This window comes from Tauraco erythrolophus, chromosome 15 (assembly GCF_009769465.1).
Source record: "Tauraco erythrolophus isolate bTauEry1 chromosome 15, bTauEry1.pri, whole genome shotgun sequence".
NCBI classification, from domain to species: Eukaryota; Metazoa; Chordata; class Aves; order Musophagiformes; family Musophagidae; genus Tauraco; species Tauraco erythrolophus.
Genome location: NC_141479.1, coordinates 13,070,259 through 13,095,687, shown reverse-complemented (window position 1 = coordinate 13,095,687; position 25,429 = coordinate 13,070,259). Strand labels below are relative to the sequence as shown.

The window sequence follows — 25,429 nt, the reverse complement described above, 5'->3', positions numbered from 1 at the left end:
TTTTAGCATTTAAGAAGCAAAACACTGGCATAAAAGTTTTTCATTTAATGTGTGGCTACCATGAAATTCAGCCTAATGGGACAGAACACGAACTATTTAAGTGTATTGCAAGTATGAATATATTTGTCTATTCCTTCCTGTGTCAGTCAACCAGAATCACCCTATGAAAGAACGCATTCCTGTATCTTTCTTCCTCTCTCTTTTCCTTGTGCTTCCTTTTCTTAACTTGATCCATGGCGATTTTTCACTGTTAAATCCTCTTGAATCAGAAGCAGAACCAGTGCTAAGTCTTAGCAAAAGCATTGTACTGCAGGGACTCAAGGCAAGCTGCCCTGAGAAGCAATGCATGGATTTGTTCCAGTTGAGAAAACAAGCTACTATTTCCCTTGTCGTAAGAGGAAATCAAATGTATAATCTTTGCTCAAGGGTTAACCATACATTGCTCAGCAAAATAGCGGTGATCTGCAGCACTGAAGATGTACTTGCCTTTGCCTACTGTTTTTCCAGGCCTCTAGCCAGCCATTTAGCATAGAAGCTTACATGTGTACAAAGATTTTAGGTATCATTTAGTGTCTCAAATTACCTATGTGGGGTTTTTTTTAAGGATGTATTATGTATCTAGAGACTTTCCTGAAACCATGAGAAAGTAGTATTAAAGGCTAGAATTCTGCTTCAGATTTAAACATATGTTTTCATGGGAACCACACACTTTGCCCACTGAAGCCAAAGATAGTCATAACCTGTGCAATCCTTGCTCCCACTTCCAAGGGTTACATGACTGGAGTCTTTTGTACCAAAGAAGTTAAGTGTCTTATGTCACTTGATACTTCTCTTTTTATTAGTAAAGTAATTAAACACTGCATGAAACCTTAAAATAACTCTGCCATGAAGACCTTACTTAAGGCTCATAGTAACAGGAGCCAGGTTTATGTTTGTTCTAAAAGCTGCATCTACACAGATAATCCCACAGATTACCTTTCTATTACGTACCACAGGCCATTTGGATTAATAATCTCCATCACTCTCTATGCAGCTTTATATAAACTCACGTAGGTAATCCTGCCTGTGGAAAGATCTCTCTAGATAATCCTGCCTAGAGTCAACTGGGATGTTTAACATAATCTTGTCATGAGGAAAGCAGGTTTAAATACTATCCAGACTTTGATTTTGGGCAGTTCTTGTCAGAAAAGCAGATTCCAAGGGAGGCAAAGGACTGTTATTTAAACAGATATTACGTGAACATAAGAGTGACAACAGTCATTGAAAATATTATATTTTAACCTAATGAATGCATTCTTTTGTTTCCATTCATTCCAAGTTAAATCTCTTAGATGTCCTTTTAAAGTTATTCCAACTGAAGAACAGGAATTTGTCATTTCATAATCTCCTTGCAAATTTGTATCCAGGCTTCTCCTAGTACTTGCAAACAGTTTCAGGGAAGGTGCCTCTGAATACAGGTTTGCATACGCTAGATTGTCAGTGGAGGTACTCAGGAGGTGATTTCATAGAGGTTCAGCCTGCACTGTAGATGCATCCAGTCTCGTCTTACTGCCCACATGGGAGACCTAGAAAGCACTGATTCCTGAATTAAGCTCCAAAGTGAAGTTCCAAAAGGAACTTGCACTTAATCTGCGTGATACTGTTATGCACCACTGAAATAGATATGAAAACCTAGTTTTAGTGACCATTGAAGGAAACAAAAAGGGAGGGCATGTAGGAGGCATTATCTTACAGGAAAGAACTCCAAACTCAAAGAGACCCAGTCTGTCCTGTATCTTCCAGTTTCTCCCTGAGAAGTCATTTTGTCTTCCTTTAACTTCACTTCCTTACCTAGCAAACATACATAACTATACTTGTCAGTTTTGAAAAATGCTGTATTATAGGCACCCTAACAGTCTTCTGGAGCAACAGAATGATATTCCTTATATCCAGGAATATCTTCATAATACAAGCTTCTCTATTAGGAAAAAAGACTTCAGCATCACAAAAAAAGATAAAGGCAGGGAGGAAAGAAAAAAAAACCAAACACATCAACAAAACCTGTCTGCATCTAATTTGAGGGCACCTTAGTAAATCAATTCATATAATCTTGGTGACTAATTCAGGCTTCTTAAGGCATCAAATTGTTTGTTGTAATGATAGTTTTAACAATATTTATCATGCAATTTACATTCTGAAATCACTGCTACTTGTTACTCTTATGTCTTCTTTGCTTGCTCAGTCACAAGAAGACACTTTGGCCTCCAGTTAGATTTCAGTTCTTTGGAGCATTCATGAAATTTACTTCTGTTTTATTAGGAGAATTTAGATTGTTGTGAAAATTACTGTCTACTCTTTCCCTATTACAACAACATGCAGCCTATTGCATACAAAAATGCTGTTGCTGAATTTGTTTATAAATGTCATATACTACCTTAGTCTGGATTATCAAAACTAATGACAACAATATCCTCTTCTCTTACAACGTTTATTTAGCCTTTCTTAGGATTAATTTGAAAGACTGCTTCTTCCAGTGCTGTTATCTTTATTCAGCATATTTTTCCCTTTATTTGCTGACATTAAGTTTTATTTAATGCGTATTGTACCTACTGCTGAGGGTCAGTATTTGTTAATCTTGCCTGATAAAAAAAATCCTACCCACATACTACCAACTTTGGAAGCAGAAATGAACAATGGACATAATTGAAATCACCCTCAAGTAACTGTCAATTAGAGCAGAACTATCTGTGTTATGCATCTTTAGTTTGACAACTTATCTTTTCATAAGCACGTAGGTAAAAAGAATAGAGGGTTTAGAAAATAACAACCAAGCATAGAGTTCTGGCATACAGGAAACATAAAAGGCAAGCCTGCATGGTTCTCGCACCCTTTGTCTCCTAGCTGAACTGAAATTAGCTAAATTGAGAAATTAGCAATTGCTATTGGAAATCAGTAGACCTTAAGAAAGAAGTATGATTAGGTACTATCAAGCAAAGATGCAAGTGCCGGGTCTTCCTGAAATGGGATAGTCATTCTAACAATGTCCCCCTTGCCCCATGAACTTAGAAAACGCTCAGTTCTGCTAAATACAGCTATTTTCAAGGTAGAGACAATAATACTAAATTATGTGATAGGATATAAAGAATGACTAGTTCATTTTCATAGTGAGAAATGATCAGTATTACTGTTGCATTTTGAAATATATTAAAATTTTGTATGGTTGCATTTTTTCAGGAAGAGAAGCTAAGGTTTAAAAGGGGAGTTTCTATCAAGGTAGCGTGCCAAAGGCTGTTCTGTAAACCCACAAACACAGACAAGAAACTAACCTAGTTTAAAGAGTTATCTTGATATGCCTTTTCCTTCATCTGTATTATAAGTCTATGAATTACAGGAAAAGCTATTTTAAAACATTTCAGTCGGTTTTATTATAACACCTCTATAACACAAACTTTCAAAACAAGAAGACAAGAAAAAGAGACCATCAAGTAGGCAATTGCTGTGCCCACAGTGTAAATGGGCAGAACAGAGACATTTTTTGAACATGCATCTCAGGGCTCCCTGAGTTGGAAAATTTTGTATGAATAAAATCAAGAATGCATTTACAGTGCATAAAGTATGCACATAAGCACTTTTCTGAATTGAGGCCTAACTTCTTTGTCCACAGTCTGTTTATAAATAAATAGCAGAATCCAGCTTTTTGGCACATTAGCTCTATGAAACCTGAGTTAGTGGAAAACACTATATGCAGTAGAATTGAGAATAAGATGAAAAATAGAGAGCAAATAGAGAACAGTCAGCAGGGCCAGGGGGCATAAAGTCTCCTTGAAATCCTGATTTCAGATATGCCTTAAGTCATGACTGAAATAATTTGGTTGGTTTCATCTGAGCGCCTAACAGAAGAGGCTTGATCGTATCATTACATTGCAAGAGGAGTGTTTATAGCTGCCAGGCTTTGTTCCAGGGAGAAAAGTGGCAAATAAATTCATATTATATATAAATACATAAGCAGGGTAGGAAAAAAAATATGTAATGGTAGACCACAAAATATTCTCCTGATCTATCTTACTAAGTATCATTAGAGATTCTCATGAAAAACAGTAATTCACAGAACTTACAAAGGCTGTTTATAAATGAATGACCCTGATAACATCCTTCTCTGAGGAGAGAAGTAGAAGTAATCCCCTCAGTCCTTCAGCCAGAGAACTGCACGAACCAGTGAGATGTGAAAAGACTAAAGAGTTCAGGGTCTAACTTAGACGATGCTTCAGGCCTAAAGCGCTAATCAGTTCTTCACCATCTTTGTAATGCTGCATTTGCCGTAACAGTTACATGGGAAAAAAAAGATTCTTTGCTGGGAATTAATCATCCTTTTACAACAACCTTTAGTGCAATTACAGGCATAGCCTTTGTTTTCCATGGACTCAGCTGTCTGGCTCCAGGAGTGCTAAATTAATTGGAAGTTGAATTACATGCCTTTTTGGGAGCTGGATCTGCTTGGTGTTTGTAGGTGAGACCCACTACCACATTGTGGCTCTCCTGAGTTGTGTCAACGTAGTTGTTTGTGCATCTGCTCTAGACACAAGGCCTGGGGACCGATCCTCTGTCTGCACCTGTGATCTGTGAGGTCAGGGTGCTGATTCTGCTTCCAGAAGAAAATTGTTGTGGGACAGGTTTTTATTCTCACAGTGTGCTTCACACTATGGCCATAACAAGTTGTGGTGGCTTAACTCAGGGAATGGTGCTCTACCAGATGGGTGACAGAAATGGTTAAGGCTGGTGTTGCTTTCTGTGTGCCTCCGCTAGCGAATCCGTAAGCCTGCTACTAAACACAGTAGCAGCATTCTGGGGATTCTCCCAGGAAAGAGAAATGTCAGAACTGACACAATGTTTGCAGTAATAAGCTGTGTTGGCAAAATTCTTGTAGATGTCACCAAAATGTAAATGAACTCCACTGACTCAGGGAAGCAATCTCCAGAAGAAAGAGACACAGAACTTATTTGCATTTAGCAGAGGATTACAAATATCATTGTTCTCTGCTCCTCTCAGACTGAAACTGTTGGCTCAGTGTCAGCAGTGCAGAGATGAATTTCTCTTCCTTGAAACTAGTTTAATACCAAGAGAATAAAGCGTGTATCCCCGTGCTTGTCAGCTAGCTCTTTCACACAAACTTTGCTGCAGGAATCCTGATTCTCAATACTAGGAGTATAGTCTATGATATAGTACAGCAGAAACATGTCGAAGTACATAGTGGTAAAGAAACAAGGAGGTCAGTCAATGGAAATACAAGACACATTCATCACTTCAGTAAGACACAGTGAGGTCAGTCTATAAGCTTTTGTTGGGCTCCAAATGTTTTCTTGCCCTGAATACTACGCTGGAGATAGTAGTCAGCACGGGCTTCACAAAAGTACTACAGAGACCCCGTTCTGAAAATGCTCCATGGAACATGAGTTAATAAGAAGGACAGAAAGTTTACCTGATGATAAAAACACATGAATGAGACAGGTATACTGTAATGTCTTAGCTTTTGTTGTCTCAAAAAGGAAACATCATCAGGATAAAAGCATAATACACAAAGATAGTACAGAAATGTTACACTTCCCACTTTTTAAGGAATATAAAGCAAAACATGAAAAATCTAACAGACATAAGGGTCATACTTTTACCATAAAGAATAAATAGCACATTAAACCCCACTGCATAAGAGATGAAAGCATCAAGGAAAAAAACCCAACACGTTTCCATAGCAAGACTCTTCTTTCCTATATTCTGTCTTCACATAACCCATGTAACACTCAGAATTGCCAAACTTAAGGAAACAATGTGCTGGTAATTCATCCCTCTTCCACAGGTCATAGAAAGTGCGGGAAAAATACGCAGAATTAGAATGTGACGTAACACAAAGCATAAGACATAGATCATGTGCCACAGAAAGCATCCATTTGGTTTAATTTAAATCACGAGTCAAATCAAGAAAGAGCAGAGTTAAGGTATTGCCCTTCCAGTTGTTGACTTACGAAACACGTTCCGCTAAAGCACTGCTCTGCTCAAATGCCTCCATGTGTCAACTCATGGCCTCAGCGCAGCCATCTGTCCTCAGAAGCCTGCAGTGCAGTTCAGACACCGCCGGCCATTTCAGTAGGCACAGTGAAGTGTTCATCTGACAAAATTCCATCATACTTGTACGAACAGGGGTCAGTGTGGGATTTCATGACTGAACAAGGCAAAAAAAAGGGGTCACAGTCTGGATGTGCTAAAATTGTGCACACTTAGTTTATTGCTTGGTGCTTAAGAAATTGTCTCATGAGAGATGCAAACATCCTAATGATGTTGGGTAACATGCTATTCTTAAAAGGGATCAAGCATTTAGACTTTGGATGCCAAGTTCCTCATACATTAGTTTTTTCTCTTCTGGTAGAAAAGATACGTTGGATATCAGGCAGTAGATTTCCAGTCGTGTAACTGTCCATTGCACTGCAAAGTCCAGCAAGCACCACATCCTGCCCACTGCATAGCAGGCTATTTTATCCTAACAGGGAGTTAACACAGTGCAAAGTCCGCAGATTTTCCTTCTGTAACCCACCAAAAGCCATGTGACCTGTTACACAGGGAACCACAATGCCTTGCCACATGTTGCTTAGAGAAACGAGGCACTTGTATTGCCAGAGTTCCATGGGGACAGTTCTGCTCTCAGTCCACTCCATTTACCGGTTGTTTCATCCAAGTCAGAAGGGAAGAGATGGGTGAGAAGCCTGCCTCCTCTGCAGTCAGGAAGGACGGGCAAACTGGCATTCACCAAATGGAAATAAAACATGCCTTAAAGTCAACATCTCTCTTACCACTTTATGGAAACATGAAAACCTTGCTTCAGTTTGCTAAATTGCAGTGAAAAAAGCCTAATTTTATCAGCAGAAATTGCCAACGAGAGTGAGAAAGGCTCTTTATTAAAGGAAGTAAGTGAAAGCTACGATTAAGACTGACATTAGGGAAATTGATTTCAGATTAATCTTGATTTGAGATCATAGCACAGCAACTATTTGTGATAATACATGTATATGCACATTTGTAGGAGGCAGACGTGGCTTTTATGTATTCATTTTAAATTATCTTGAGTAAGAATCCAAAGGACAGTGATTATAGAGTAAATGAGAGTAGTGAAATACTTCATTAATTCAAAGACATCCATGACAAATGTCACCACATCCCTACCATAGAAAGAAGTTCCATACAAAGGTTATGTACCTACTGATGGGGCCCAAGGCTGCAACCCCTTCCTCTCTTCCCAGGTCTCCAAGCCCCAAATTGCACCCTGCGGGCCAGGACTGCTTTTTGTTATAAGGCAACTAATCCTTTTAACTAGTTTTTGACCTAACTGAACAGGTTAGTGAATGAACTTGCTGCATCCCTCTACTGTCCACCCTAAAAGAGCTGTTCTGTGCAAGGAGCAGAGACAAGATGCTGGAGAAGAAGTGTTACTGTTTTCATTGGCTCTTCCATGTTAACTACTAGGACAAATAAGTTGAGTGTATTTTTATTTGGACAAAGCTTAAGGGAACAACTTGGTGCAAATGGTCTTTGAAAAGAAAGATCCCATTCTCACAAATGAAAGTTTCCATACCATCTCCTCCATGATTTCCTCCTTCCACTCAGGAAGGTATGGTCACCCTAAAGAAGCCACCTCTAAAGCAAACATGACAGAGATCAAATACATGTTATTCCAAGGTTCAAGCGCCCTTCTCCTATGTTTATTCTTGTAATTCAATACCAGTAATGAAGCTTAAGTATACTTAAGTAACATATTAGTTAGAATAAGTAATTGTTACTTCAAGGCATGGCAAAACCATGAAGCTAGATTTCTCTGCTTAGAATTGCTTTTACAGTTTCCGCACAAAAAAAATTACTAAGATCAAAAACAATTTGCTAGAATTCCAGTGGAGAAAAATAAAAACTTCATTGAAAAAATACAACCATAACACACAAAAAAGTATATTTAAAATCTAGTTCAATAACTTTTCGAATAATGATTATCATTATGTTCCTAATTTAAAGATGTTTGCATAGATTAATAATTAATCTGATCTCATACCATGATCATTATGCATGTACATTAAACCTGCACATGTAAAGCTGGTATGAATGCAGTTTTGAAAAAGAGAGCATTCCCCCAGCGCATCTTAGTGACATCCTGCTCATTTGGAACCCTACCTCAGCGAAGTGTCTGCTTCTTTGTATTTCATGTTTGGGAATAATGGAGAGATGAGCAGATAACTGAGCCAGTGCACAAGATAATTTGACTGGGCACTGTATTGATTCCTCCTGTAATGATTCAGGAACTGGTGGTGATGAAGACTTGTTCAGATAGAGGAGTAGTAGTGCGAAAGAAATTACAGGGCACCCATGCTTCATCAGTGATATCTACCTCGTAGTCAGTGAGAGAGTAAAAAAGAAATCTTGTGCTAAATTAATCAGAGGAAATAGGACCAAATTCATACAGTCAGTAATCATCTTGACAAATATTGTAAATCAATGCATTGTATATTGTTCATTACTTTTTTTCTCAGTCATAGTGATTTTCTAAGGTTGATATGTATATCTTTCTCTTTGCAGAGTTTTTGGGTAATCAAACACTGGCAAAAGGCAACAAGAGGAATAAACACACGCATTATTAGGCTATCGCTAATCTTTCTTCACAGACAAGGTTTGTCTCCAAGTAACGTAGGAGATGAACAGAAGCAGTGACGTTCAGAACCAAAAAGCTCACTGAACAGTCTTAGCACTTCTTGACTCAACAAGGTTGCCCACACCTTCGCAAGCATTCAGTGCTTGCAAGCTCAGGTATATTGTTAGCAATGAGGCCATCTGTTTTGATCATCAACCCTGTCTTCCTTGGCCCAACGCTAAAATCTGGTATTTTAGGTAACTATGCAGCAGCTGCTAGTTAGAAAAATCTGTGATCTCATACCCAGAAGGACTTAACAAGATAGTATTAACAAGTGAGGCAGTAAATATGAATACATCAATTATTTTAATAATCCAAACAGCATGATATTTCTTGTAGCGTATGCTGTCAGCACAAGGGAGATCAGAGATAGGATCTAAAGTGGAAGTCTCTCCACTATGTGGTACTCAGTACGGCCTTTAGGACAAATTGTAGTAGGACAACATGCACAGTCTGAACATTATAAAGCTGTAGGTGTAGCTCCATAAATCTGTCCCTTTATCTCCAGGAGCTAAAAAAATATACACAAAACAAACACACAAACCACCAAACCAAAAAACCACACCTAACTTCAGACCACATTCCCTTACCAATTTACAATGAAAGGCAGGACCTCTCCCTTCTCCAAGACATGAACAACGTATCCCTGCAATACAGTTTCAAGACACTGCCTCCACTCTTGATTAAGACTCCTCAAAAGGTACCTGTGATGCACAAGACAAGAATGAGGAGTTACAGGAACTATTTGATACATGCAGAAATTTCAGGCCTTGCTCATTTAATGTTTTTCCTCAAGCTTCAGGACAGTAGGCACTTCAGGTTAAAAATAAAATTAAATTGAAACAACCCCAAAAGTATCCACTTTCCATTGCCATTCTTGCGTTTTGCCAGTACAATTATATTTAGGATATGCTGTGAAGTCCGTGGTTTTATAAATTCTGAGAAATAGCTGTTCACCTGCTGCTCCAAGGTAACATAATACTTCAAAACTGCTTTGAGGCAATAGGGTAATTCTGAGTTTACATCTTGTCTCTCCAGTAGATCAAAAACTTATGGTTAGCTTTTTAATAATTAACATGAGGCTCATCTCGGCTTTTTACGTATTTCACTTCCCAGTTACAATAACCATCAGGAGTTTATGCTTACATTAAAGCACAAGATCTTTAAAGATAAAACAGCCACCTGTTCTAAGCTTATTTTTGTTCAACTTCAGCAAATTAATCAGTCATTGCATTGCTCTTGCTTTAAGCAACTGAAGTCCAAGTCTTCCACATCGTCCTAGCATTCACCTGGTTCACGCACTCAGCTAGCGCTCACGCACTCTGGTGATCTTTGGTGGGGGCCGCAGATCTCAGCGGTGTGTCTCACCAGACTTTGGACAGGTGACCTGTGGAGATCGCTGTGGTAAAACGCAAATTCCAGCCCTGGGGTTCAGTCATGGTTGTCGTTACTTGGTCCCTTCCAAGAGCCCTAGCACCTTTTCACAGGAAAGGACCAAGTTTTTACTTCTGTTCCATACTTGTGACTCTACTGCTGTTGGAAAGGATTTACCCCAAGTCTTTAATTGCAAGGTCATTATGAAGATAGTGTCCAACACAGACAACACATACCCCACTGTATTTCGTTAAGATTTGATATTTCTTTAGTAACCCTGGAACACCATTTTTGCCTTTTTATTACTTTCACTGCTACATCACTTTAATGAATAAGCCTTTTTCAGAATAGCATTCACTTTTCTCCAGCTATTTTCATGCTGTCAGCTTCTTCACAAAAAATTCATTGTCTACTAATGCAAAGTATATAAAATTTCAACTCGCTTTTAGTCTTTTAATCTGATTGTTCACACATAAGAAACTGAAGACGCTTGGGTGTTCACACCAGAACTGAAGTAGCAGTGTATCCGGCTATCTCATGCAAACACTAGTCCACAGAAGAGCAGGTGCATACAATTTACATATCTAAGTTTAGCAATCTCTTTGAGATGGTGATAAACTCTTCTAATGTGAACTTTTTACATCGCCCTCATATTGAAGCACATTCTGAGTTCTCCTGTGTTGCAAGACTAGAATGTAGTATGTACCTTTTTGATAGGGAAGAAGAATGTTTAGTTAATTTGAATAGAAGCACCTTAACTGGCCACACCATGTGAATCCTCTTGGCCTCATTACGAACCTGACAATGTAACTCGTATCTGCCAGCATGTAGTTAAAATAAATAGTTAAGACAGATAAGAGGAAACTGAAGAAGGGGTTCCTTTTTTTTTTGTGATTCTTTAATTTGTTAAGCAGCAATTGTAAAAGTCCTTGCTGTTAGCAAGTATGTAGATGAAAATCCCTTTGCAGCCATATGTGATCAGGATAACCAGGGACAGAAATAACTTCATTTTCTATTACAAAGCTGTTTATGTCTTTCTTCATATATTTGTCCATGCACTTGAAAGAGGATAGACAAATATTATACATGAGCCCAGATACTCATTTCTCCACCAAGGATCCCATAGCTTTTTTAAAAAAAAAAAAATTTTTTTTTTTCTCCAGTGAGTAAATGAGAACAATTTAACAGACACATTTCCACTATGAATATTAATAGAAGAGAGGTAGGATGGGTTGCATGCAAGCATGTTTTGAGTTAACAGAAGGGCTCAGGAAACAATTGATTTGTGCTGCATTGGTGGGTTTAATAGTCACAGGAAGATCACTCTGCCTCATCTGAAATAGCCAATTGTGTCCAGAGATGAAATCACAGCTATCTGATAAACTGCGAACAACAGTTAGTGACCTTTAACATTAGACTAAATATACAAAGCACATCTCTGATGCGAGCACCATTACTGCGAGAAGGTGGAAGCTGGATGGCATTTCTCTCCCTGTTCCAGGCAGTGTGCCTAAAAGAGCTTTCATTTAGGTACTCTGACTAGAGCCACCCCTGCAGGGCACACTTATTTTCTGGGACTGAACCATTTTTTGGTCCCTTTTGTTCAAAAGGCCGCAAAATCTAGCTAGCCTTAAAAACTGACAGTGTTCCAGGTTAAGATATTGTCAGGGGTGCTCTGTGGGCATCATGGAGGTTCTAACATACATGCAACACCATTCATTACAAAGGGATTTATAAAGCCTTCATAATTCAAAAATGTAACCAGCTTTCCCGTAACATATAATTATTTAAATGGAGTCTGATCTAAGAAACAGTGTGCTCACAGAAAAAGGCAAAGTTCTTGTTCCAGTCTTAATCTGCAGCTTTCTGTTACTATTCTCACTCAGTCTCATTCAGTGGCAATGCAGAACAACACACACTGCAACTTCTGTTTCCTTTAGAAATGCATTCTTTATCCTAAATCCTCTTTGACAATAATAAATAGCTTAGGTTTAAGAACAGGGAGGAATACCCACAGCCTAGACATGTAATTGCCTGGAGAGAAAAGGGTACAGCATACACGGGTGTTTCTCAGGGCATCTGTAAATATTGGTCCTTCTTAACGGATGTCTTCTGTTTGGAGAACCACCCAGGACCTCTTCTGACTTCCCAGCAGATAGAAAGGTGTAGTTACCTCATCTCTAGCAGCTATTGATGTTTACCCTGTGCTGAAACTAGCCTTGAAGTGGAAACTACATTTTTATATTTAACATACACACGCTGCAGTTTCTTATATAGAAAGGGGAATAAATATACAAGGCCACACTTGGAGGGGGCTGGCTTGTTTGTTTCTAAAGTCCTTCCTCTGCCATCTCAAATGGAAGAGGAATCAACATCATATTATTTATAAGGAGGAACTATGTGGAACCTATAAAATAAGGCAGCAGAATGTTATGCTATTCTAGGAAAAACACTACTGCCTGTCAGCTGGAGGGGAAGTTACTTTTTCCAGCCCTTCAGTGGTGCGAGTCTTCTCTCCTCTTTAAGCCTGACTCAGCTCTGCCAGCCAAAGATAAATATGGGAGAGGGCAGAATACGTGATGTGTACCAAGCAGCCCCTGGACACTGCACAGCATGTGTATGGAATGGTGTTTGACTGTAAATTGGAGTACAGGACTTGCCGTAACAATCCTCTAAGCAAATGGTTCTTCTATAGTAGGCAATAGGGATTTTAAAGAAAGGGATTTTTTACCCCCAGTTTTTCAGATAGTAATGTTTTGAGTAATTTAATTTCTATAGATCTTTCGGTGTCCTTGAATTTTGGTGGCTCCTCTAGCAACAAAGAGACTAGGTGATTGAAATCGTCGCAAGAATCAATATCTGTTTTGCTATTATTGACATTCCTGCAGTTGTCTAAGCAGAACTCCTAGTCCTATTCAGACAAAATCAGAGGGAATGAAATCACTTCTTAATGGTATGAGAAAACTCCTTGATTTATGCAGGCAGATACTGCTGTAGCTTTTACAGATACAAATGATAATGTAAGTCATGCTATAGGCTTTGTGTACTCTGTGACACCAACACCATAATTCATATGGAAGTGCATAACAACACTGCAAAAACATTTTAATTATTTTGAAAAATTCAAGTCACCTTGAAAGAAAGACCAACATATATCACGTATGATATCACCTCTTAAAGAAGGATCTTTGGATTCCAGCATTTGTTAACAGGTTTCTATCTTAGCACCCAGTTCCTTACATAATTAGCTAGATCAGTATTTCAGTTGCTGTCATTATTTTCTAAGTAGTGAACATCAGTCATTCCTCTACATATATTTTTTTTTAGCAGATTACTACTGTTGGAAGACTGGAGATGAGGATGGAAAAAGAAACAGGATTATTTTGATAGGAAAAGTCCTAAATAAGAAGCAGCAAATCACCACAAGCTCAGTTAGTAGTTCAATCTCAGAACTTTGTTGCAGATAGCATCTTTTTAGCTCTTTTCCAAGGTTTCAAATCATGTGAGCAGGTTAATGATTGCTGAAAGATGCTGGTTCATAGAACAAATTGAATAGTTCAGTGCAACAAAAGGAAAATACAAGACTTCATAACTTAAAGTCTCATAACTTTGAGACAATGTTATAATAATCAGAAGTGGGTAACTGATTTACAGATTTGTAAATGCATATAGCGAGCAGTAGAACACAAGTCAGCTGCTCACCAATTGTTACTGTTATAGCTAGTAAGAATTTCACCTATGCCTTCTCATTTTCTCTGTAGAAGTGGAAAGTAAAGTTTGTAAAAAATGGAACTTCTCTGTGGAAAGTTTTGGCTTTTGGATTATTTTTTCCCCTGTAATTAGATTAGGTTTCCTGCTTGGGCTACATCTTCCATGAGCTGTCATCTGCCCTATAGCTACTACCTCTTTAGGTCACATTAGGTATAGTTCAGACAGAGCTCAACCTCCCAAAGACAAGACATGAGACATCTGGATCACAGTTCAAGCAGACAGACTGCTGAGGTAAAATATAGACTTATTTGCTAATTACAATTTTTCAAACCTTTCCCTCTCAGAATAAAAAGAAAAATTACATTGCTGCATTTTTTTTCCAAATTCTATACGAGAAGATTTTGTGCCAAAATACCAGAGTTTCTCACAATAAAAAAAAAAATTACTGCTTTTGCCCCAGTCAAGTCACTACCAACCTATGTTGGATGTGAGCTTATGAAGGTAACTTCACTTTAACAGGTAAAATAGGATTCTCATCATACTTATTTCCAAGCCCTAATATAGAGTTGCTGAAAAAAGTAATAGGTTCGGGTTGTGCTTATAAAATTTTATTAGTTCAAAGTTGTTTGTATATGAAAAAATAGAGGAAGAAATATATTGTCCATCACAAAGTAGGCTGTTACACTTCCGGAGTGATTTGTTTCATTGCAGTGGTATTTATCATGTTGATAAAACAGACCATGGATCAGAAAATTGGAAGATTTTCCTGTTAATTTGAAACAGCACCTAGACATGCTGCTGTGACATCAACATAATACCCTAAAGCCACAGCATCTGAAAAGATTTATTTTCTGAGCCCTTATGCAGCCACATTCTCTTCGCTTCTGACATTCTCAATTTGCAGGCTGCTGGTGATCCAATCTTATTCATTCTGGCTCTATAATAAGGATGTCAATGCAAGGAGAGAAAAGTCATTATCTGATAGCCAGCAGACATGATAAAAAGGCAGAGTTGGATATCTCAGAGGAAAGGCCACCCTTTCTCCCTTGGATGAGCTTCTCAAGGTCATGGGCAGCTTTTGTACCTGTAAGTATGCTCCAAATTCACTTCAAGCTGAGTGCATCAGATAAAACTGAAACGTCCCTACCACATAGTCTCATGTTCTGAATAAGGTTTTGATTTTTTACTATTAATCAGTGAAAAGTTTTAATTACAATTAGAACATATATATGCAGTGAAAAAGATCAAAGAGGCAACGTGAGCTGCAGAGAAACAGTCTAAATTTATGGGTCCTGCCTGGTTAACAGCATTCATATGGGTTCGGATTATGCTGAAGTATCTCCCACAGTAGCAATAATCAAGCAAGACTGGTTAACCATTTGTACAGAAAGATTTTTACCTCAAATTTAAAAATAATAACAAATATCATCTGGTTCTGTTTAAATGTCACAGTTGCAGCAACTGACGGCAAAAATTTATTTATCATTGACTTTGACAAGTACTAAGTGCCATTCCAGAAGATAAGCCACCATCAAGCACAAGTTAATGGGCTCTCATAAGCAGTAAATGGATCAAATAGCGTGAGCTGCAATATACAGGACCTAAACTAGATCAACCAATCTTTAATCTATTTTTATCTATGTGTATATCATACAGTGCCCTTTACAAGCCACATTAAGGTAAAAGTTCAAAGCAATCCCTGTACGGTTATTACTGAATATCAATTGTAGCTTAAGAGGCCGTTTAATTTTATGTGTGCAAATCAGGAAAGCATACAGAATGGGAGCACAACACGCAACTGGCCCCTAGGCTTTAGGTAGCAGAGGCAACCAGTGTGAGAGAATTAAATGTGCTCCTGGGCCTCCTGAACTGAAAATTCCTTTCCCCGTACTATTTGTGTGGCTCTTGCGAAAGTGATTTATAGAGAGGATGTTTCCCAGATTACTCTAGTCTTCCACTCATTTGCTTAACTATGCTACAAGGTAATAAGATAAATGCAAAAGGACCACTAGCCTTGCCTGTGCTTAGCATCATCATCAAATCCTTTTAAACACTATTTAAACATCTGACATACTAAGGTAGCAGTTCTTACCTGCTTCCTGTCTCTCTCTAGAATATAGGAAGAATCTGATGCACAGTGTTCCCATAGCTAAATGCGTGTAACTGGTGAGCTGAGTGATTTTATGCTTTTGGTGTTAGAAACACACAGATGTGAGCTTGCCTTGTAGCATGATAGTCTGTGCTACTGTATAGCTGCTTTAGAGAGCAAGAACCCAAACATTCAATGCACTCAAATGTTAAGACAATGCCACCTAATTCATTACACTTGACACAAGCCATTGCCATAGCGAGACCTACAAAACCCTTTCTGCAGTGACCTATTTCCCATCTTCCATACTTTAACAGTAGATATAAACTCCCTGTACTTACTCAGTTTTAAGTCTTTCTGGGTCCCTAGTTACTCCTACCTTAATAAGTTGCCATCACAGCTGCTGTAGATCTTATGGGATAGAGCACTCAACAGTTGGTGTGCCAAGATTAATCTTTCGCCAGAGGCACAGAAGGTAGTCTCGCGAGCAGACAAAAAGTAGATTGCAAGAAGCTATTTGAGGAGAACATACCCAGTTTCTTCTCTATCCAAACTGGTCAGAATTATCAAAAAGCAAAATCTTTACCTCTTTTTTATTGTTTAACTAGAGAGTCAGAAGAAAGCATAGATCCATCAAAAGCGTTCCGTGGAAAACGTGCTGATTTCAGTATCATGTCTGACAGAGCTGAGCTGTTCTCATAAGCTTTTCCTTTTACAGAATTACTGACTTTTTTTTAATACTTTCACTACACCTAGGGATTGGAAAGGTTAAAACAAATAAAACCAAAACTTTTTAAATAAATACTTAGCTCCTATGGGCCCTTCTCATTCAATGACTTGAATAATACATCTCTCTCTCTTGCTACAGTGATGCTCTGTACAAAGCCATGACCTCTGATCCAAAACATTTTTCAGCTTGTTTTTGTAATGCACCTACCTTACTCATTTTGAGAACTCCTGCCTGGGAGGCACAGAAATGAGCAGTGTGACAGCAGCCTGACAGCAGCTGCTGCCAGAGGCTTATTTCTCAGTACAGCAACAAGTGCAGAATCCAATTGGTCACTCTTGGCCAGACTAAATCATCTTTGAACAGGAACTGTTCATAAAGGCAGAATCAACAAAATCTTCATCAGTTCCATTAACTGAGCTTATTTGTGTGCCTCACTGGGACATCTCAGCTGCTTCTTGTCATCTGTCAATCTTCTCTCCTTGATAAAGAGACTGCATATTCCAACACTGTCCCAACCAGGAATTAAAAAAAGTAAGGATATCAGAAACATACTTTAAATTGCTTCGGTGCTTGAGACACTTTGTTATGATTATTTAAAAATGAAAGCATATTATGCAGTATCCTATACTGACTATACACTTTGTTAATGTAGTGTATTTAAAGGTAATAGGAGGTGCTAGATCATCAACTCCAAACAGCTTGTACTGACCCAGGGTGTGCATGTAGTGCAACATTGTTCGGTCAGCATGCTTCAGCTCTAGTTCAGCAAGTAACACTATGCCTATTTTGTCCTCAGGCAAGTCTTAACTGAGGCTGGCAGGAACGTAGAGCAGTAGGACTCTGCACACAAAATCCTTCCAGTACAACACATCAGCACTTGTTCATGAGCTGTTCATCCTCATTTCAGCTTGGGAAACAAAAACACTCCATTTCTCATCCTCTCCACCAGTGATAACATGAATTATCATCTTAAACTAGGAGAAGATATTTAGTTATCTTAGCAGCCTTAAAATCATCTCCAGTTTCTAAAGGGAACAACGAAAACCCTATCAATTACAGACACCATTACGGCTTCACTAGAGCTGATGGGCCTTCGGGGAAAAAAAAAAAGAAAAAAAAAACCAAACCACAAACAAACGCACCAACCCCACAACCACAACAAAAACCTCACAACTATTTCAGTATGGAGAGAAGCGATTTTCATTTATATGTAGTGCTTCCTTTCTGTCTCATGTGGGATACAAGCAGGTAAAAGCCAACGAAGAGAGAAGCCGTTCCTAATAAAGGGCTGTATCTTGGATGAACCAAACTCCCATGACACATCTGCACACCAAGACATTTCACTCTGACAGGATCTGACCCAACTGAAACTTCAACATTCCTTACTGCCAAGTTGGAAAGCAATAAAAAGTGTCCCTTCAAAGAGAGATTAATGAGAAGGTGAAATAGCATAACATACACCAAAAACAGTCGAGTTGTACTACACCTCCTTCAGTTACGTAGAGTTACTGAAGGTTAATAGTTGGTCTGTCGAGATGCAGGAGCACTGAGTAAAATAATATAATGTGATATTTAAGGGATTTTGCAGATGGATAATTTCTTGTCAAAGACTGAATGGACAGTGTAGGCAATTTTCCACTGTACTCTTATTCTAAATTAAGTGTTCACTCAGCCATATGTGCCCCTTGCATTGTATTCACAGCTGCAACAGCCAGCACGTTCTGTTTGTGCCGTGTCTGGTTAGTTAGACAACTTCCATCGCTGCATAAAAGTAATGGTTTGTGCATCCAATATAGTTCATATTTAGGGAATTAGATATAAGGTATTCATATTTATGCATGTATTGTTTACAGTTTGCAGTTTCATGGAAAAACTACAACTTACCTCAAAAAAAAAATTAGCACTCTGCTATTGCTGTTATATTTATGGGCTTTACATAAATTTCCAGATACTTCTATTCTGCATGCAAAACCAGCATTTTTATATACAGAAATGTACAGTCTATCAAAAGAAGATGTATTTCGGTAAGAGGAGTAAAATTTACAAGATGTTCCTTTGCTAAAAGTAATGTAAACATCTTTTGTCCCCAAAAATTTCAGCCCCAAAGAATTTACATCAACACAGCGTCTCATTCTGTATTTGTTAGTCACTTGAGCAATTCCCATAGTAGTAAGTCAGTCTGTAAAGTCTGGAGGACTAGACTAACAGTGTCAAATGGAAAATAATACTGAGGAGAAGTTTATCAACTGCATATTGTTTTAGAAGCTAGGCTAAAGGGAGTTATTCATTCCTTCTCGGAAGAGCAATATTGCAATATATCTTGTCTTTGGCAGAGACTGGGTTCAATTAGATTAAGAACATAAAAAAGAGAAAGATTCACGATGGTGAGAAACAAGAGATAAAATAGACAAGATTTGGAACAGCCTAGGAAGCCCTAAGAACGTGCTAGATAAATGGGGTGTCTTGAAATAAAAAAATAACACCTCAAGTACAAGTGGAGAGTATAAGAAAGAGTGCTTTCTATTTGAAGTCACTGCTAACCTGTTAAATTCCTATAAAGCAAAACAGGACCAAATATTAGTGCTTACACAGGGTGGCTCCACAGGAATCTCCAAAACAATCAATGTGTTAAGATACCAGCTGGCTTCCATAGCTAAATAATACACAACAACAAAATACAGTCTGCTGTTCCTCAGACAGTCTCTTCCTGTTAAGAGGATCATTTAGAAGTTGTCCAAGTTTCAAAAGATCCGAAGGCACTCACTGTAGCCGTTTTTCTTTTCCACTGAACTTGACAGGAAGCTTATCATCGAGTCCAGTTTCAGTTCTACTTGAGTTCAGTTTGAAGACCACAAGCCTGATAGTGCATGGAGCAACCTCATACTCCAGGCTCATGTTCTCTTGATGGCAAAAAAAGAAGATTCTTCCCTTTTATCTTTGCAAGTCAGCCAAAATTACCAATAAATTATCCACAAGTACTTTCAGTTCAAGTGTCAATTCCCTGCAATTGTGATTTAAACTGGCACTGCTGTGATATTTGCATCTTTCAAAGACAGAATTTGCAAACATCTGAATAAACAAGGCTATGGAAAGCCAGCAGGAGTACACGTTGTTGGACACATTACCAACAGAGATAGTAAAAAAAACTGTACAAATTGAGAATTTTGTAAACTTCGAGGAAGTTTAGTTCTAGTACAACAGTCGTAAGATCAGCGGAATCCACCCCTCCAACATATATCCCATACCCAAAAAGTCTTTGGTTAACAGTATTACGTAGGACAGTTTTCCATACCTTTTTGATTTAGTGCTACAGAATCAGTTTAATTTTCAGAAAATTCAGTTTTCTCTTGGCATAAAACACTTTATAAAAGCTCAGTACATTTCTTGGCCGTCTATCTTAATTGCTCATAAAGATTCTCAGCCAAGTGCTTCTAAAAAATTAACAAAAAACCTACTACATGCTAATTCCCCAGGCTTTTTATATTTCTAGTCAGTTCTCTCAACGTCAAGCGTTACCCAATGATAATGTACATTGGCTTGAAGCCATCATCTTCTTTTTAAGCTTATTATGAGTACAACACACTAAGTGGTGTATCCCGAAGGAAAAGAGCAGGGAAAATGTTGCTGAAACGTATCTGCTAACATCTATCCATGTAAAAAACAGTTACACTTCCAAAAGCACATATTCACTTTACAGAACATCCAATAGGGCAAAATTTTGTTAGTGTTAGTTTCTGTATGAAACAAATTTATTTATCTGTTCAACTGGCATATAGCCACATACGAAAATATATCTTTGAAAGCTACTCTTGTTATATATGCATCTCCAATAATTACTTGCATTAATAAAATTCTGGTTTACATAGTCTGATTCTGAGCAGCTAATGAGAGATTTCTTTTTAATTTGGGGGGTTGTGTTTGTTTCTTTGTTTTTTAATGAGCTGTGGATTAAGGATAGGAAAATGGGTGCTTATTGCAACTTGTTTTCAAGGCCTAGGCCCGTATTTGGTTACCTTTACTGCATGCCTGAACTTTTGTCCACAAATAAACATATTGAGCCTTTTACTTAAGCAGAGATTCTGTCTGCTGAAATCCTGAATCCTTTAGCCCACCATTTCTAACATTTACCTCCACTCCATTAGCAGTAGAATCCCCCGCAAATATATCTATGGGCAATTAATTCACATAATCATATGTCGCTGGTTGATTCTTTAGAGGAAGCTTACTGTTTAACTTTTGATACTCTCTCTTTAGCTTGTCTCAAAAGGATATTTGATTGGGAATAAATTACTGAAGTTATTATGACTTTTCATAGTTCGGGATATTCTTGCATTTTCCATTTCTCTCCCTTAAACAGACTTATTATTGAACTTAAATAAAACATCTAGCGAGTTTTTGGTGGTTTTTAACACAGAGGAAAGCAGTTATAGTTTTTGCCATATACAAGTGCATTTCAACTGAAAAATGAAAACGTGGTGGAAGTAAGGGTAGCGATGTTACTGTGTAGAACTGCTTGCCTGGAACAAAGGTGCACAAGCCAGCCAGAGCTCAGCTCAGTCTGCGGCCGCCTGGTGAAGCGCAGGGTGTACCCACTGCACCACAATACGGCCACACTGTTTAAAGGTGAGGTCTGCCCGCCCACACAGCTCCCTCCTTACACAGCATCAGGTCAAACGAGGGAGGATGAAATGAGGATGACTGCACCAAACCTGACCTCTGTGCAAGGTACGTAGCCAGTTCGAACACTAGGAAAGCCTGGACTAAAGCACAGGTTTGGCACCATCATTGGCTTACTGTTTAAACATAAAGGGGAGCCCACGGGGCAATAAATTAAGTTTATTTACGTTTAGGTTTTTAATGAGTAAGTTTTAAGTGCTCATTGTGATGGTTTTCCATTTCAACCATTTACTAGATGTTAAGGATGACAGGACCACCATATTGCCTGAGCTTCTGCCTACTAGAAAGCCATGTCTTTGATGAAAGACATCTTCTTGGGATGCTGACATCCCACAAACTAAAGCATGCCCTATGCTATAAAAGCGTGCTCCTCTGATTCGCTTTTGTCCAAAACTTTCTCTGCAAAACCTTTCCACACCTAGTGACAAGACACGATTCCTCTGTTCTGCTCGGAACTCAAATTTTTGTGTTCTCGCATTCCTCCTTGTGCACTAAAGAATCTTTCCAGGGATAAGCAATCAAAATTACCATTATGCAACATACATCACTGACTCCTGCAGGATATTCCCCAATAACAGGGAAATGATTGGCCAGTGACTCCCCCAGAGTCAGCTACTAACAGCTCCAGAAATATTCTAATTTCTAATCATCTGATTATCTAATAATCATCTAATAAATGGGTTTTCCATAAGAGCATGAATTTGTACAGTGGATCTGTCTCAGGCTCTCTTAGGACTTCGAAAGCCCTTAGTTCGGGCATCTGTATAACCACACTTTATAAATGTCTCTTTTCACAACTGACACGTTCTTTCTCTCTGTGCTGTACAGAAGTTCACTTGAACCAGAGCAGCCCAACCAGTGAATTCCCCAGCTACAGTGAAAATGGGAGTGATACCAGTTTACTTGTTTCACCGCTTCTGGTGGCTGGAGTAGTGATCGGACTTGTGCTGTTTCTATCCTGTGTTACAATCATTGTTGGCAGTCTGCGAAAGGACGGACGGTTGAGACACCCACATCTGAGGAGAGATGCTGTTTATGGTAAGATAGCTAGTTATAACAAGAGAATGCTTAACTTTATTAGTGTCTGGTGCTATGGGCAACAAAAAGCCTCTGGCCACTGTGCAAGGGATAAAGAAATAAAACCATTAAAAAATGGGATGAGTAGGTCACAGGCAGCTTTGTAGTTTAATACCATCTTCATGCTGGCACTGAATTCACATAGTACCAGCTCCATAGTTAATGGTTAACAAACAAGGCCAATGCCAACAGCAGTTCTTAAACAGCTTATTCCCTTGATCATAGAATGGTTTAGGTTGGAAGGGACCTTTAAAGGTCATCTAGTCCAACCCCCTGCAGTGAGCAGGGACATCTTCAACTAGATCAGGTTGCTCAGAGCCCTGTCCAGCCTGACCTTGAATGTTTCCAGTGATGGGACATTTGCTACCTCTCTGGGCTACAGTATAAAATTTCTTCTCCATCGCTAGACTCCTGATTGTTTTTTTTCATATCCCCTTATAGCCTCAGTATAGTGTGAAATGTAATTTCTATTTGTTGGAAAGCCAGGAATCTTTTCACTTCTGCAGTGTGCACCAACCTACAATGACCGGGCAATTACTTATTTTCTGACCACATAAGTTAGTAACTGGATATAAACAGAACAACAGGGCGTCAAAATGTCATTTCAACTGTCATCATCCTTAAAGCAACTGGTTTGCTATCAAAAAAGTGCCAATTCCTAAAGCCCCAACAGTCATGACCCATACTTTAAAAGGATTTGGGAATATGAAGGAATTAATTGTAGAATTACATTTTTGGCCAATTTTGGGTTTGCTGACCGCAAGTTAAAATCCACTTTGTCAAGGAAATGATAGAATTTGATTATTTCTATATTTAAGGAAAAAGTAGTTACAAAAAGTTACTTTGTAAGTCTTCAGCTAGTAAAAATTCAAATTTTAATAAGTGGATTAATGAATTGAGTGGAGCATCAACAGTTTTTGTCATCTGTGGTTAGGCTCCTATATCTGCAGTTTGTTGCAAAAGTACACTTCTTTGCATATTGTTCAGTTTTCTTATTATATTTTCTATATAAACAATAGTGAGCCACATAAAAATGCATTGGCTCAAATCTTGATTTCACTGAGGTAAATCAAGTATTCACTGAAGTCAAATGAAATTCATTTAATTATTTGGACCAGGAATTTTCATGTCTAAAGAAACACATTTCCTAGTATCAGTTCATCCACCTGGAGCCAAGATTAATTATTCTTGGCTTTTCCAGAAACATTTATCTAGGTAAGTGAATAATGTCTGTGTTTTGGGAATAAATTTTAGACTCCAAAAGTAGTGAAATGGTAACATACAGAGGAAAAAAAGAAAAAAAAATTCCCTAATGTCTGCTATTATTGTAACATCTACTTTTCAGCAGCTAAATTTGGGATTAAATAGTTAAACCCAAATTGGAGTTACTGTTTTACCTGTGAACAGCAATATTTTGGCGTGCTAAAATATTGACCATCCAATCACTCCATTTAAACCTACTGCTAAGTTAGTTTCAGCTCCTTTAAAAATCCTGAAGCCAAGCAAAACCATAAAGGACAATTTTCAAACTGCTTGTTGGAAATAACAATGCTAGAGAAATGGGAAAAGAAAAGCACGTTGACATTTTCGGAGAAATTTAAACGATTAATCTTAAACTAAATTGTTCCAGTCTACCCAAGTAAAAATTTTAAATTAGCACATGCCATGCTAATCTCTCAGCGTGCTTCCCTGGCCAGCATGGGAGCAGCGGGAATCACTGTGAAGTTGGCTTCCTTCACTTCTCAAGCAAAAGGAAAGCACAGTGCGTGATAGACTGGATTAGTCTTGGTAAATTCCTCGAGAAAAAACTGGCAGAGGTGAAAACTGCCAGAAGGAGGAACAGGCAGCTCAAGTGAGTCCTGTCCCTTATCCTCTGGAGAGAGAGACTACTTTGATGTCACGTTGAAGCTGACCCTTCTCTCCAGGTACTATTTTAATGCATCGAGTGAAAAGCAGTGATCACTTTGTTGGGAAGACATTTTGGACATCATTATGGAAATTTACCCATCTACAGATGATGCTAACTTGCTTTTAAAGGAATAGAAATGTCCTGTGAAACCTGATTGTTCTAGAATACCAGTAATTCCTCTGCCTCAGATAGATTTTATTTTCTGATTTATGGCAGTGTTATAAACAGTGATACTGTCTCAGAGAATCCACCATGGAGGAAAAGAGCAGCAAGTATTAATTGCTTGTTTTCCAGCTCCAGATGGCTTCTCCTACGGTGGCTCTTTTGGAGAGCTGAGATCCACCTGCATGGAGGAGTTCCCCCCAGCTTTTGATTTTGGTTCCTATATGGATACACTTTCTCAGGTCAACATCATGTATCCCGATTCACCTCCACGGTAAGCACTTTTCTAAGATTCTGAGTGTTATAGTCCTGCGCTTGGAAAGCCTGTTAAGGAAAATAAAACTGCTAAACCTATACCCACTATGAAAATGTGCAGGTCACACAAATTCTAAATACAGACAGACTTTGTTTAGTTTGCGTGTAAGTTCAAGTTTTTCTTAGCAGAATATATCTTTACTAAATAGAGGCATGTGTACAGCCAGTTCTTATTTACTAATATTCACATTAAAATTTATCATACTGATGGAATACTAATGAAACACACAAATAAAATTGCTTTCATAGAAAGATGTCCATAAGTCATGATTGTACAAGTCAGGGTTCCACTTCCAGGAGAAAAATGTATACTTTTTTCCATAACTTTCAGGTTACATTTAATACTGACCTTGAGACTTTAGATCAGAGTAAACAGGAAAAAAAAAAAGGAAAGGCAGGGGGGTGAGGGAGGGAAGAAGTGCAAGAAACCTTTAAATCTTTGTGTTTTTCAGCAAGTCTCACTTCTCAGCTTTCTTAACCCCAGTATTCTATCAGAAAGTAGAACTGAAATAAACATACCATTCTGACGTACCTAATAATTGTACTTAACCTCCCAATTTTGAATAGGGAGAAAATTGTTTGGAATTGTTCACCATGTATCAGCAATCTGTTAAGGAGGAGAAGAACGACCATTTAGCTGTTTAACCCAAACCTGCTCTGGAGAGCCACAGTCGCCTAGATTGTAGT

General features: G+C 38.4%; 1 protein-coding gene across 1 annotated transcript in view; it reads left to right on the top strand.

Annotated features, from left to right (window-relative positions):
• The window catches only part of BEAN1 (brain expressed associated with NEDD4 1), a 38,677-nt gene that overhangs the window by 3,685 nt on the left and 9,563 nt on the right, over positions 1 to 25,429 (top strand). The window contains exons 2-3 of the mRNA XM_009982110.2: positions 22,108 to 22,317; positions 24,560 to 24,701. Of these exons, the coding sequence (XP_009980412.1) occupies positions 22,108 to 22,317; positions 24,560 to 24,701 (352 nt within the window). The remainder of the gene's footprint in view (positions 1 to 22,107; positions 22,318 to 24,559; positions 24,702 to 25,429) is intronic.